Source organism: Nomascus leucogenys, chromosome 13, assembly GCF_006542625.1.
Source record: "Nomascus leucogenys isolate Asia chromosome 13, Asia_NLE_v1, whole genome shotgun sequence".
Classification (NCBI taxonomy): domain Eukaryota; kingdom Metazoa; phylum Chordata; class Mammalia; order Primates; family Hylobatidae; genus Nomascus; species Nomascus leucogenys.
Window position 1 is genome coordinate 51,938,405 of NC_044393.1, and position 15,147 is coordinate 51,953,551.

General features: G+C 38.1%; 1 protein-coding gene across 4 annotated transcripts in view; it reads right to left on the minus strand.

The window, feature by feature from the left end:
* FBXL13 (F-box and leucine rich repeat protein 13) overlaps nt 1-15,147 on the minus strand; it is a 271,872-nt gene that overhangs the window by 39,452 nt on the left and 217,273 nt on the right. For 3 of the 4 annotated variants that reach the window (XM_003268180.2, XM_030826693.1, XM_003268179.3), the window contains one exon: nt 1,066-1,149. The exons of the other annotated variant lie outside the window; for it this stretch is intronic. In XM_003268180.2, the coding sequence (XP_003268228.1) occupies nt 1,066-1,149 (84 nt within the window). The remainder of the gene's footprint in view (nt 1-1,065; nt 1,150-15,147) is intronic. 4 annotated transcript variants of the gene reach the window in all.

The following is a 15,147-nucleotide window of genomic DNA, read 5'->3' on the forward strand; positions in this document are numbered from 1 at the left end:
GTACTTAGTTAAACTAAAAAGTTTCTGCACAGCAAAAGAAACAATCAGCAGAGTAAACAGACAATGCACAGAGTGGGAGAAAATCTTCACAATCTACACATCTGACAAAGGACTGAGATCCAAAATCTACAACGAACTCAAACAAATTAGCAAGAAAAAAACAAACAGTCCCATCAAAAAGTGGGCTAAGGACATGAACAGACAATTCTCAAAAGAAGCTATACAAATATCTAACAAACATATGAAAAAAAATGCTCAGCATCACAAATGATCAGGGAAATGTAAACCAAAACCACAATGCAAAACCATATTACTCCTGCAAGACTGGCCATAATCAAAAAGTCAAAAAATAATAGATGTTGGCAGGGATGCAGCGAAAAGGGAACACTTCTGCACTACTGGTGGGAATGTAAACTAGTACAGCCACTATGAAAAACGGTGTGGACACTCCTTAAAGAGCTAAAAGTAGAACTACCATTTGATCCAGCAGTCCCACTGCTGGGTATCTACCCAGAGGAAAAGAAGTCATTGTACGAAAAAGATACTTGCACAGGCATGCTTGTGAAAGCACAATTCGCAATTGCAAAATCGGGGAACCAACCCAAATGTCCATCAATCAATGAGTGGATAAAGAAATTGTGGTATGGAATACTATTCAGCCATAAAAATGAAATAATGACATTTGCAGTAACCTGGATGGAATTGGAGACCATTATTCTAAGTGAAGTAACTCAGGAATGGAAAACCAAACATTGTATGTTCTCACGCATAATTGGGAGTTAAGCTATGAGAATGCAAAGGTATATGAATGATGCAACGGATTTTGGGGACTTGGGGGAAAAGGTGGGAAGTGAGTGAGGAATAAAAGACTACAAATTGAGTACAGTGTATACTGCTTAGGTGATGGGTGCACCAAAATCTTACAAATTACCACTAAAAAACATACTTATGTAACCAAACACCACCCATTCCCCAAAAACCTATGGAAATAAGAAATAGTGAATTAATCAGTTTTTTGAAAAATTTCAATCTTAATTCTTTAACAGATGATCTTAATGATCTTACCTGAATTCCATCATCAGTGATTCTATAACATTCAGATACAGAAAGTTCCTTCAATTTTTTATGTCTGGAAAGTACATTCAAACCCTAAAAATATTTAATATAAAGATCATTTTGTGATTATCATTTAGTATGGAATATATAGTTCCAATAACCATTTATACAGACAATATAAAAAACCATTTATGAAAACTAAAAAGTTTTAGCTGCTGTCATATTTCTTTACACTTAAGAAATCATAAGACCACTTAGGTTAGGCAATGCCATTAAGTAAAATTTTCAGGTTGTCTCTAATGTTTTACAAAAGCTTTTATGGAATCCCAGAGTCAGAAAACTCCTTAGGAGGTTATTATCTTGCCACTTGTTTGCAGATAAATGTTATCTGAATCAATATAAACAAATCCAACTTACTAATTTATTTTGAAGGCACTTCATGTGGATAAAGAACCTATTTGTTAATATATTTTTATTTATGCCTAAGCAAAACATCTAAAAATCATTAGCCCATTTTGTAATGATTAATCCCTTGAAGAGGAAGAGAATAGATCTTTATATAAAGGCCTAGAGACAGATAATCATTCAGTCATAGACTACTTATTTTTCAGGTTAAAGGCCTTGGATTTTTTTAATTTAAAAAAAGAGATTGCACTTTCAGCCTTAATTTTTTTTATGTCTGCTTGTGTTGTCCCATTTCTCAGTACTTTTTCCCCAAATTTACTGGCACAACACTCAGATAACGAACTGACTAATGTGGCTTATTGATGCCATCCTTCTGTTTTTCAATCAGGATCACATTACTTTTATGTAATCCCATCCAATGTACTTCCTAAACTAGGTGGACAAGAGCAGGGTTGTTCCCCCTACCACTCCCCACCCCCCACCATTCTATGATTCTAGGGCTGGCTGGCAAGGAAAATACCAGAAATGACACATAGATTTGTCCTTTTTATATTTTATTTGCAGGATTCGTTTATATTTTATCAATCTTAAATACAACATTTGGACCACAATTTAAAATGGGCTATGCAAATATTATATCTTGGTTTTTTTGTTTGTTTTGTTTTGTTTTAATTCCCAATGCAGATTGGGCCTTCTCATAAAAAAAAAAGCCTGTATTAAGAAAAATGTGTTTTATTTAAGCCTCTGCTTAAACTATGATTTCTAATTTCTTTTAATGGTATTGCATACCACTCCAAAATAAAATCTGTGAATTCTTTTAACTTTTTAAAAACTTTTATTTGCATTTATTTTATGCTGAATTTATTCCTGTGCCATAAGTTTTTATTTGTTTCTTCAGTTTCTTCAGGAATATCTTTTTCTTCTATGCAACCTCATTCTTTCAATTTTATTGTTGACTGTAGATTCTTTTGCTAAGAACACATTATGTTTTCTGCCTCCCTGTTTCAAAACAAAGTCTGACCAAATCCTGTGGAGCCATCACATGTGGTCTGGGTTCCAGATGTGGATGCTATTTTATTCATGTTAAAAGAATTGGAAGAGTTTAGATATTCCCCAATAGAATCCAAATTGTTTGAACACAAATATCAAGTAACAGATGCAAAGTCTGTCCCTTTACCCTATACTTGATAATAGCTAAGTATGTTTTAGTATCCTATAGAAAATTTGTCCTATGAAACTATCTCTGAAGTTTTCACTTAGATTTCACTTTTATGTAGTCGTTAGAATTTTTTAAGATGAGCTGTAAATGAAGTGCATTTGCTAAATATGACATATAACAGCATATATGCTTACTACTTTATTCAAAATCATTAAAAATTAAAATATTAAAACAGAATGCCATGTCTCATCACTGTAATTGTTCATTAAAACATATGGCCTAAAAATTGAATTGATCAACATTATTAGCCATTAGATAAATGCATAATGACATACCACAACATACCTACTAGGATGGCTATAATTTAAAATACAGATAATAAAATGTGTTGGTGAGGATGTGGACAAACTGGAACTCTCATATACTGCTAGTGGAAATGTAAAATGAGCCAGCCACTTTAGAAAACAGTCTGGCATTTCCTCAAAAATTAAACATAGAGTTATAATATGACCCAGCAATTCTACTCCTAGGTTTATATCCAAAAGCAGTGAAAACATATGCTTACAAAGACTTGTACATGAATGTTTATACCAGCACTATTTATAATAAAATCCATGCATTCTTCAACAAATGGTGCTCTTCAATAAATGGTGCTGGGAGAACTTGATATCTGTATGTAGAAGAATGAAACTAGACTCTGTATCTCCATATACAAAAATAAACTCAAAATAGACTAAAGACTTAAACATAAGACCTGAAACTATAAAGCTATTAGAAGAAAACATAGGGGGAATGCTTCAGGGCATTGATTTGGCAAAGATTTTATATAGCTAAGACTTCAAAACCACAGGCAACAAAAACAAAAACAGACAAATGGGATGATATCAAACTAAAAAGATCATACACAACAAAGGAAACAATAAACAAAGTGAAGAGACAACCTATAGAATGGGAGAAGACATGTGTGAACTAGTTATACAACAAAGTACTAACATCCAGAATATACAAGGAACTTAAACAACTCAACAGCAAATAAACAAATGATCTGATTAAAAAGTGAACAAAGGAACCAAGCAGACATTTCTCAAAAGAAGACATATGTGAGGGTGATGTAGCTGTGATATCTGTCACCCCATTGATCATCAGGGTTGATTCGGCTGATCTGGCTGTCTAGGCAGGTGTCCCCTTCTTCCCTCACTGTTCCATGTGTGTTCCTCCCCAAAGCTGCGTGCTAGGTCAAAGAGGATAGCCAACCCTGATAGAGGAGGATGGGTTATTGGTCTAGGGTATACAAGTAGCTGCAATCCCCTGCTTGAACCTCCAGACCTCCCAAGAAGACATACAAATAGTCAACAAATATGAAAAATCATCATCAGGGAAATGTACATCAAAACCACAATGAGATGTCATCTCACCCCAGTTAGAATGGCTATTATCAAAAAGACAAAAAATAACAATGCTGGTGAGAATGCAGAGAAAAGAGAACTCCTATAAACTGTTGGTGAAAATATAAATTAATACAGCGATTATGGAAAACAGCATAGAAATTTCTCTAAAAACAGAACTATCATATGATCTGGCAACCTCACTAGTGGGTATTTACCCAAAGGAAGGGAACCCAGTATATCAAAGGGATACCTGCACTCCCATGTTCACTGCAGCACTACTCACAATAGCTAAGATACAGAATCAACCCAAATGTTCATCAACAGACAATTGGATAAAGAAAATGTAGTATATATACAAAATGGCATACTGTTCAGCCACAAAAAAGAATGAAATCCTGTCATTTGCAGCAACATGGAAGAGCCTGGAGGACATGATGTTAAGCAAAATAAGATAAGCACAGAAAGATAAATATCACATGTCCTCATTTGTGGGAGCTAAGAAAAAGTAGAGTACAATTGTGAGAATTAGAGGATGGGAAAAGTGGCAGGGAGGGAGGATGGGGATTGGTTGGTTAACGATTAGAAAATTATAGTTTAATAGGAGGAATGAGTTCAGGTATTCTGCAACACTGTGGGGTGAATATGGTTAACCATAATTTATTGTATATTTTCAAGAAACTAGAAGAGAGGATCTTTAATGCTCACAACACAAAGAAATGATAAATATTTGAGGTAATGGATACTAACTACCATGATTAGATCATTACACATAATGAAATAACACTCTGCATTCCACAAATATGTACAATTATTATGTGTCAACTAAAAAGAAAAGAAAAAAGTGGAAACCCAAATGCCTATCAGTTGATGAAAGGATAAAATAAAATATGTTAGGTCCATACAATGGAATATTATTTGGTAATAAAAGTAGTACTGATGCATGCTACTATATGAATGAAACTTGAAAACATCATCCTAAGTAAAAGAAGACAGACCCAAAAGGCCACATATTGTTTGATTCCATTTGTATGAAGAGTCCAGAATAGGCAAATATATAGAAACAGAAAGTAGATTAGCAGTTGCCTAGAGTGGGCTCAGGGTGGGACAGGCATAAGGAGCGACTGCTAATGGGAAGGGCTTTTCTTTTGGGAGTGAAGAAAATGTTCTGGAATTAGATTCTAGTGGTAGTTCCACCACAAACAAACATACTAAAAACCACTGAATTGTATACTTTAAATTGGTGAGTTTTATGGTACGTGAATTATGTCTCAATAAAAAATGTTTAAAAAAAGATTGATGTAATAATTGCATAAGTAAATAAAACTCAGAAAATATTCCTATAGTATCCTTCAGTCCAAGATGAATATAGATATTACCCACTTTTAATATATTTTTGTTAGCAACTTCAGACCCTGATGACAAAAATATTAGCAAAACGGGGAGCAAGAGATGTCACCATGCTCATGTGTTAGACAAGTAACTAGAAGCCCTTTCTGTTGTAAGTAAAGACATCTTTGTAACTGAGCAGCAACAGATCGAGCCAGCAGGGATGAGGCCTCCACTAAAAATTGCCTCATGCTGGTTACAGGAGGCCAGTGAATTTCAGTGAAATACTAATAAGTGAAATACACTATTTCAGGCAACAGGATTCACTTTTAATGTGTGTTTTTTTTTTCTCAGAAACTTTTTAGATTAGTGACCTAAAGAATATAAGAGCCAGCAAGTTAAATATTCTATTTGGCACTGTGAGGTTCATAAATGCTCCAAATTAGGAGGTGTTCTCTGAAACAAGTGACATTTACATTTTACAGATTTCTGATGCCAAGGTTTTAGCCCTGGGAAGGACAGGAAGAGTGGAGTGGGAAGAGTGGAGTGGGAAGACAAGCCAAAAATGAGGAGGCAAGAGGTAACAGCAAGATAGAGTGACTCGGTCTCAGTGGGGCAAAGGGCAGATTGATGATTACCTTTCAGGAAAGCTGTTGCATCACTGCAATGGAAATCATCCTTGGTCTCCCTCATAAGTCAGCCAAACTCATGAATGCTTTTGCCGGAGAGAGGTTTTGCTTTTATTTTCCCAAAGCATAAAAAGGGACTACATTTTATGGTCAGCTGAAGTGCAGAGGAAAGCAGCTGGAGTGGTGGCCTGGGGAATTCACCAGCATTGCAAGTTGCATGAGAATGCAAGGCACCAGAAATTCACAGGAATCCTGGGGAGCACTTTGCTCCTCCATCGCTAATGGAATTAAGGGCCCTGAATCTTAGGGGCCCAGGAGTCCCGAGTGGAAAATTGGCTTCATTATAGCTCCAGCATCACGTTCATTGAGGGGCATATCAAGACATAAGGCTCAAAAGGAAGCAAGCACCAAGTCATAAGAACCTCGTACATTATTCTAAGGAATCTGGACTTCATCCTATGCAACAGAATTAAACAGAACTTGCTCTCTCTAGGGAATATGAGTGGGTACATAAGTCACTATAATGAGGTTCCTTATGTACCAACTCATTCTCTACAGAAAGAATGAAGTATGTGTTTCAAGAGAGCTATAGGGACCACACAGCAGGGAATGAATGCTTCCAGTTGTAAGAAAGAGGTGGCAGTCTAGAAAAGAGTTTCACAGAGGAAGGAGATTTTGAATCAAGCCTTAAAGATTAAGTATCATTTTGACAAGTGAAACAATGGGAACAGTGTTTCAGGCTGAAGAAATAGCATGAACAGAGACTTCATGTGGAAAGTGTGAGTTGTTGGGAAGTAGTTCAGTTTGGGGTCACTGGGAGTAGTGGGAGGGAAAATGGAACACTGCCAGGAAGAGACACATGCACACAGACATTTGAGAGCAGACAAATCCTTGAACACTACACTTTCCCCACACTTTTTCATCTGGAATTGTTTAGCTGATGTACATAGACAATGGCAATGAACTAGTTACCAAATGTTGGAATGCTCTGTGTGTGTGTGTGTGTGTGTGTGTGTGTGTGGTGTGTACTTACTATACGGCTGAGTCATACTACATCTGGCTTAGACTGTCACCAACATAAACAGAAAACATGCTTCCCCAACTCTCTATTTTGAAAATATTCAAATGTACAGAAAGGTTTAAAGAATAGTTATAAAGAATACTGACATACACTTTACAGAAATTCACCAATTATAAACATTTTGCCACATTTATTTAGTTGAGTGGGTATATGAACATACATATTTTATTCATATATATGTATGAATAAAATTTTATATACATATGCATAGTTTATATGTATAGTTATATATATATACACACACATATATATATACACACAAATATACATAAATTTCCCTGAACTACTTGAAAATAAGTTTCAGATATCATGATGCTTTATCCCCATGCATATTTCATGTGCATCTCCTTAGGAATAAGGACATTTTCCTATGTAACTATGTAGTATTATGCATATATAGTATAGACATATATAGTATTATGACACCCAAGAAAATTAACAGTAATACCATAATATCTAGTACAAAGTCAACATTCAAATATTTTTGTATCCAAGACCCAATTTGTGCATTGGATTTGGTTATCATGTCTTTTTAGTCTTTTTTTCTTTAAATTTTTCTTTTAAAACATTGACTTTTTTTAAGGGTCTAGGCCAGTTATTATGCAGAATGTCTCACATTCTGGATTTGTCTAATTGTTCCTTATGATTAGATTCAAGGTAAACTTTTTTTGCAAAAATACTCCTGAATTATTATAGCATCCCATTGGGAGGCACATATGTCCAGTTGTTCCACAACTGGTGATGCTGTTGGGCCACTTGGTTCAGAAGATGACTACCATAGATTTCTTTATTAGAAGAGGTATATTTACCCCTTTTTATTTAAAAAGTAATTTGTTGAGATGTTATAGTACACACAGAATATTCTGCAAACATGAGAAGTGCTTGTTATAAAGAATATATAGTAACATACTTAGGTTCAAAAAGCAGTACACAAAATTACATCTGCAGGCTGGGCGCGGTGGCTCATGCCTGTAATCCCAGCACTTTGGGAGGCAAAGGCAGGTGGATCACCTGAGGTCAGGAGTTCAAGACCAGCCTGGCCAACATGGCAAAACCCCATCTCTACTAAAAATACAAAAATTATCCGGGCATGGTGGCAGCTGCCTGTAATCCCAGCTACTCAGGAGGATGAGGCAGGAGAATCGCTTGAACCCAGGAGGCAGAAGCTGTAGCGAGCCAAGATCGTGCCACTGCACTCCAGCCTGGATGACAGAGTGAGACTGTGTCTCCAAAAAAAAAAAATCACATCTGCATATGTGTGTGTATAGTGTATGTATATGTGTATTAAAAGAAATAGACGTTTTGGGCAGGGCGCAGTGGCTCACGCCTGTAATCCCAGCACTTTTGGAGGCCAAGGTGGGTGGATCACGAGGTCAGGAGTTCGAGACCAGCCTGGCCAATGTGGTGAAACCCCGTCTTTACTAAGAATACAAAAATTAGCCAGGCATGGTGGTACATGCCTGTAGTCCCCGCTACTCGGGAGGCTGAGGCAGAAGAATTGCTTGAACCCAGGAGGCGGAGGTTGCAGTGAGCTGAGATTGCACTACTGCACTCCAGTCTGGGCAACAAAGGGAGATTCCGTCTCAAAAAAAAAAAAAAAGAAGAAAAGAAAAGAAATGGACGTTTTGGAGGGTGGGCAATGATATGAATATGTTTTTTCATTATCCATATTTCTTTTTGTATTATTAGTGTTTGTGAAAATAGCATAATTCGGAGGAAAAACCCAGTATGTGTCTGTTATTGAATATTTTAGTATATCAACAAAGAATTATATAAAATATTTACACTAGGCTTTATTTCTTTATACAAAGCCACACAGTTCTGGTTAGTTTACTTTCTATTCTAAACAAACTATCAGCACAAATGCACTAATATTCAAGCAAAGTACTCAGCTATGAATGTTAACATGTACAAGTATTATATACATAGACGAACAGTTTTACTTTACAAAAGTTGATGGATACTGCCCTATCTTCATATTACTTGATCCGGCTTTGAAGCTTGACTCTGCTGACTATCCCCTGCTTTTTGAAATAGCATCTTCCTTGTTTCTCATGATATTACTCTGACTTCTTTCTCCACCTACTTCTCTGGATGTTCATTTTCAGTTTCCTTTGTAGGTTCATCTTCCAAATCTATTCAATACATACTGATGTTCCCTGGAGCTTGGAACTTGACCTTCTCTTCTCTTTCTGTCTCTCATCCATGGCTTTGACCACTTCAGCCATTTCTAGATCTAGCCCAGATCTCTCTTCTGAGCTACAGATCTTGTTCTCTAACTGACAACTAGACATCTGAATGTGTCATAGGCACCTCTAACTCAGCACTGTTACTTTCAGAGGACTAGAATTCAAACTGGAAGCCATGAGATTTCATTGAGCTCTTCCTATTCTTTCTGCTAGCTTCAGTCAGGAGTCTGTGAAAGATGAATGCTCGCAATGGACTTTCCTTTGATTTACATACAATGGCTCCTTCCTCTGCATTTTGTACCTTTATGACCCTCTTTATAGGGCTCCAATTTCTCTATATGAGAAATTTACATAACCTAGGGTATTTGATATTTGAATTCAGGATATTGGAAAATGCACTCTATGAAGTAAGATGGAATGGGGCACCCAGGACTCCAGGATGTAGTTATTGGGGGTATTGATCATGGGAAATCTAAAAAGGCCCCCGACAGTCAGTAAACATAAGAAGGCTTCTTTCATGCCTTTTTTGTTTGTTTTTAAGGATAAAACAGAGTATAAGTTTTTGCTGTGATAGAGGGGATAAAATTGAAGGGGGATGGTATTGAAAATCCTTGTATAAGTTTTCTTTCAGAAATGCTTGAATTTGAACACACTGAATTCCTATGGTTCCAGATATCCTGAGGGAAACAAAGCAAAGTAAAACAAAACAAAAACAAAGATTCCAAAGGTCAGATGGGTGTTTGTCTTCTCTGTCACCCAGAATCAAAGGGGCCCATAGTTTAGAGAGATGTGCTAGTACTAGTATTAAACATGTCCAAAATGGAATTCAGTATCTTGTCTCCATGCCCTAATCGCTCTCCTAGGTTCTTTTCCTGGTTCGTGGCACCACCATGTTCACAACTGACCAAATAAAAAACCTGAGCATTGTCTATGTCTCCTCTCTGCCTCCCTGTTCCCCATATTCAGCCAGTCACTAAGCCCTACCAATGCCACCTCCTAAATATCTCCCAAATCTGCCCCCTCTGCCGCCGCTATCAAAACCTCATTATTTCTAGCTATCATTGCAATTGCTCATCCCTTCTTCAATAGATCATCCACACTGCCACCAGAGTTATGTTTCTTGTGCACAAATCTGTCCTGTTCTTCTACTCAGAGTTCTTCAATGGCTCCTACTGCATACTGCATGTAGCCTGAATTGCTGTGCAGGGCACTCAAGGCCACCCACATTCTGCCCTCCATCTCTTTCTCCAGCCTCATCTCCCACCACATCCCCTCTCTTCTCTGGCCATGCTCTGACAGCACTGAGTCATCTGTGAATCCCAACACATAACCCTCCTTATGCCTCCAGGCCTTATCACCTGCTTCTTCCTCCAGATTTCCAGCTGCACCTCAAAAGCTGAAAAGCTTCCCTTGACTCCTCCACAGAGACAACAGAAACAAGTGTTCATTTTTTTTTTTTTAAGACGGAGTCTTGCTCTTGTCACCCAGGCTGGAGTGCAATGGTGTGATTTTGGCTCACTGCAACCTCCGCCTCCTGGGTTCAAGCAATTTTCCTGCCTCAGCCTCCCAAATAGCTGTGATTACAGGCACCCGCCACCAAGACCAGCTAATTTTTGTATTTTTAGTAGAGATGGGCTTTCACCATGCTGGCTAGGCTGGTCTCGAACTCCTGACCTCAGGTAATCCACCCGCCTTGACCTCCCAAAGTGCTGGGATTACAGGTGTGAGCCACCACGCCCAGCCAAGTGTTCATTTTCTAACTCATCTGTGCTGTTGTGGTGCAATGCCTCCATCTCCTTTTCAGCAAACAAATCTCATTATGTCATAATTCAAATAAATACTCACTAAGATGCATACAGTGCTTGCCATGTGCCAGCTTACATGCATTGCCTTACTTAATCCTCATAACAACACTGTGAGGTAGGTAATATTATAATCACCATTTTAAAGAGAAGGAAGTGGAGGCACAGAGAAATTGAGTAACTTGCCTGTGGTCCCAAAGTGCTGTGGCACCAGCCAAGATATGAACCCATACTCTGATTTCATGCTTTTAGTACCTTTTAACTATACAGTAGTGTTGCTTTTCTTGTTGTTGTTATTTTGCCATTAGACTGTACCTTGAGACCAGTACTCTTTCAGTTTGGTACTCCCAGAACTTAACAATGTGTATGATATATAGTTGACAATGAGTAAATGTTTGTTGAGTGAATTGGTCTACTTATAAAATTATCCATTTATACGGACTCAATTTTCTCTTATCTTGCTGGCACACTCTCAGAATTTTTGGATGAAATGCATTTCTGTTTGGAATTCTTTGAATCAGGATTTACATTTCACATGCTTCTTTCTGAAAGATTTGCTCTGTTTGGTATTGCATACCACATTCTTTCAGAAATAAAGAACAAAAGTTATAGTTGTAAATATGTATTATCTCAATTAGCACATCCTCTTTCTAAATTCACTGATAATACTGTCATGTACAATGTTCTCAAAAATTTCTCTTCATCTCCCAAGCGATCTTCCCTTTTCTACTCTAGTTAGTAATTATGATTTTATAAATATAATGTACCTTTTCTTCTCAATTATTTTATTTATTTTTGTGTTTTTTGTTTGTTTGTTTTTGTTTTTGTTTGAGACGGAGTCTTGCTCTGTCACCAGGCTGGAGTGCAGTGGCACGATCTCGGTTCACTGCAACCTCTGCCTCCCGGATTCAAGCAATCCTCCTGCCTCAGCCTCCCAAGTAGCTGGAACTACAGGCATGCGCCACCACACCTGGCTAATTTTTGGTTTTTCTTTAGTAGAGACGGGGTTTCACCATGTTGGGCAGGGTAGTCTCAATCTCTTGAACTTGTGATCTGCCTGCCTTGGCCTCCCAAAGTGCTGGGATTACAGGGGTGCGCCACTGTGCCCAGCCTATTTTATTTTAATTTTTAAGAGACAGTGTCTCGCTATATCATCCAAGCTGATCTCAAACTGCTGGGCTCAAGGGATCCTCCAGCGTCAGCTTCCTCGGTAGTTGGAACTACTAGTCTTCTCGATTATTCTTGTTTAGTTCTACTTAATCAATTGTTAGTATGAATTTTGTAATCATATTTCTTTTTAAAATGTATCAACCTCTCTGACCTAATTTATTGACCTACAAGTCTAAAGGAAAGCAAGCTTTGATCACCACACAGACATAGATTCTGTATTGTGAATCTATAGAAGAAAGAAAATTGGCATCTCTGTTACCTGGAAGTAGATCAACTTGCCTTGAGACTGCTTGCCTCCTACCTGATGGAGGTAAAGAGGAGAGTCATGCTGCCAAAGATCCATCTTGAGGGAAGTGACAGGCTCAAGTTGGTCACTTCTGTTTGCAGTGTTTTTAGTAGGCACTTTGCTAGAAACAGGAGACAACGGACCATAACCTCTGTGAGAAGGAACCACTATCACTAGCTTGATGGGACCAGCGGAGTCATATAAAGCCACTGGCTGGAGAGAAGGGCCTGAGGAGGACTAGGAGAGGTCCAGCTCCATATGAAAAAAAAACAAAAGCCCATAACTGGACAGACTTCTTGTTATGTGCTTTTTGAAAATCCATGGCAAATCCATTTGTCTCTGAACTACCGTGCTTCCTTTCAACTCTCATTCTTCCTATTTCTTGAATCCCAAGTGATTTCATTTGTTTCCTGCTTTAGAGGTTTTGCTTCACTGGACTCAGGCTTTATTGGTGTGTGTGTTCCATGCAGATGGGTGGTCTCTTGCAAGTGTATCATCGGATTAAGACACGCAGCTGTAAGTGCTTCCACTCCAGCCCAGAGCATAGCTGAGACAATGTGGAATTTAAAGAAGCCTTAAGTGTTTGGTGAAGAGGAAGGAAATGGTGCCAGATTCATTCATTCACTCATTGATCAAACATTCTGTGTGCCTCTTATGAACTAGGCATCTTGCTAGGCATCCCAAAGATGGGATGGTCCAGTCTCTGCTCTTGGGAAGCTTACAGTGCTATAGGGAGACAGGCATGGAACAGATACTGGAATATAACAAGCTGATTGCTTCAGTAGAGACATATACAAAGTGCAGTGGAAATACAAAGAAGGAGATCCTAAGCCTGCCCAGAAATTCTAGGAAAGCCTCCCCACAGCTGAAACTTAAGAGATAAGCAAGGCCAGGCATGACAGCTGACGCCTATCATCTCAACACTTTGGAAGGCCAAGGCAAGAGGATCACTTGAGCCCAGGAGTTTCAGCCCAGCCGGGGAACATAGCAAGACCCCATCTCTACAAAAGAAAAATTGAAAAATGAGCCAGTCGTTGTTTCAACATATGCAAATCAATAAATGTAATCCAGCATATAAACAGAACCAAAGACAAAAACCACATGATTATCTCAATAGATGCAGAAAAGGCCTTTGACAAAATTCAACAACCCTTCATGCTAAAAACTCTCAATAAATTAGGTATTGATGGGACGTATCTCAAAATAATAAGAGCTATCTATGACAAACCCACAGCCAATATCATACTGAATGGGCAAAAACTGGAAGCATTCCCTTTGAAAACTGGCACAAGACAGGGATGCCCTCTCTCACCACTCCTATTCAACATAGTGCTGGAAGTTCTGGCCAGGGCAATCAGGCCAGAGAAGGAAATAAAGGGTATTCAATTAGGAAAAGAGGAAGTCAAATTGTCCCTGTTTGCAGATGACATGATTGTATATCTAGAAAACCCCATCGTCTCAGCCCAAAATCTCCTTAAGCTGATTAGCAACTTCAGCAAAGTCTCAGGATATAAAATCAATGTACAAAAATCACAAGCATTCTTGTACACCAATCACAGACAAACAGAGAGCCAAATCATGAGTGAACTCCCATTCACAATTGCTTCAAAGAGAATAAAATACGTAGGAATCCAACTTACAAGGGATGTGAAGGACCTCTTCAAGGAGAACTACAAACCACTGCTCAATGAAATAAAAGAGGATACAAACAAATGGAAGAACATTCCATGCTCATGGGTTGAAGAATCAATATCGTGAAAATGGCCATACTGCCCAAGGTAATTTATAGATTCAATGTCATCCCCATCAAGCTACCAATGACTTTCTTCACAGAATTGGAAAAAACTACTTTAAACTTCATATGGAACCAAAAAAGAGCCCGCATCGCCAAGTCAATCCTAAGCCAAAAGAAGAAAGCTGGAGGCATCACGCTACCTTACTTCAAACTATACTACAAGGCTACAGTAACCAAAACAGCATGGTACTGGTACCACAACAGAGACATAGATCAATGCAACAGAACAGAGCCCTCAGAAATAATGCCACATATCTACAACTATCTGATCTTTGACAAACCTGACAAAAACAAGAAATGGGGAAAGGATTCCCTATTTAATAAATGGTGCTAGGAAAACTAGCTAGCCATATGTAGAAAGCTGAAACTGGATCCCTTCCTTACACCTTATACAAAAATTAATTCAAGATGGATTAAAGACTTAAATGTTAGACCTGAAACCATAAAAACCCTAGAAGAAAACCTAGGCAATACCATTCAGGACATAGGCGTGGGCAAGGACTTCATGTCTAAAACACCAAAAGCAATGGCAACAAAAGCCATAATTGACAAATGGGATCTAATTAAACTAAAGAGCTTCTGCACAGCAAAAGAAACTACCATCAGAGTGAACAGGCAACCTACAAAATGGGAGAAAATTTTCACAACCTACTCATCTGACAAAGGGCTAATATCCAGAATCTACAATGAACTCAAACAAATTTACAAGAAAAAACCAAACAACCCCATCAAAAAGTGGGCAAAGGACATGAACAGACACTTCTCAAAAGAAGACATTTATGCAGCCAAAAAACACATGAAAAAATGCTCATCATCACTGGCCATCATAGAAATGCAAATTAAAACCACAACGAGATACCA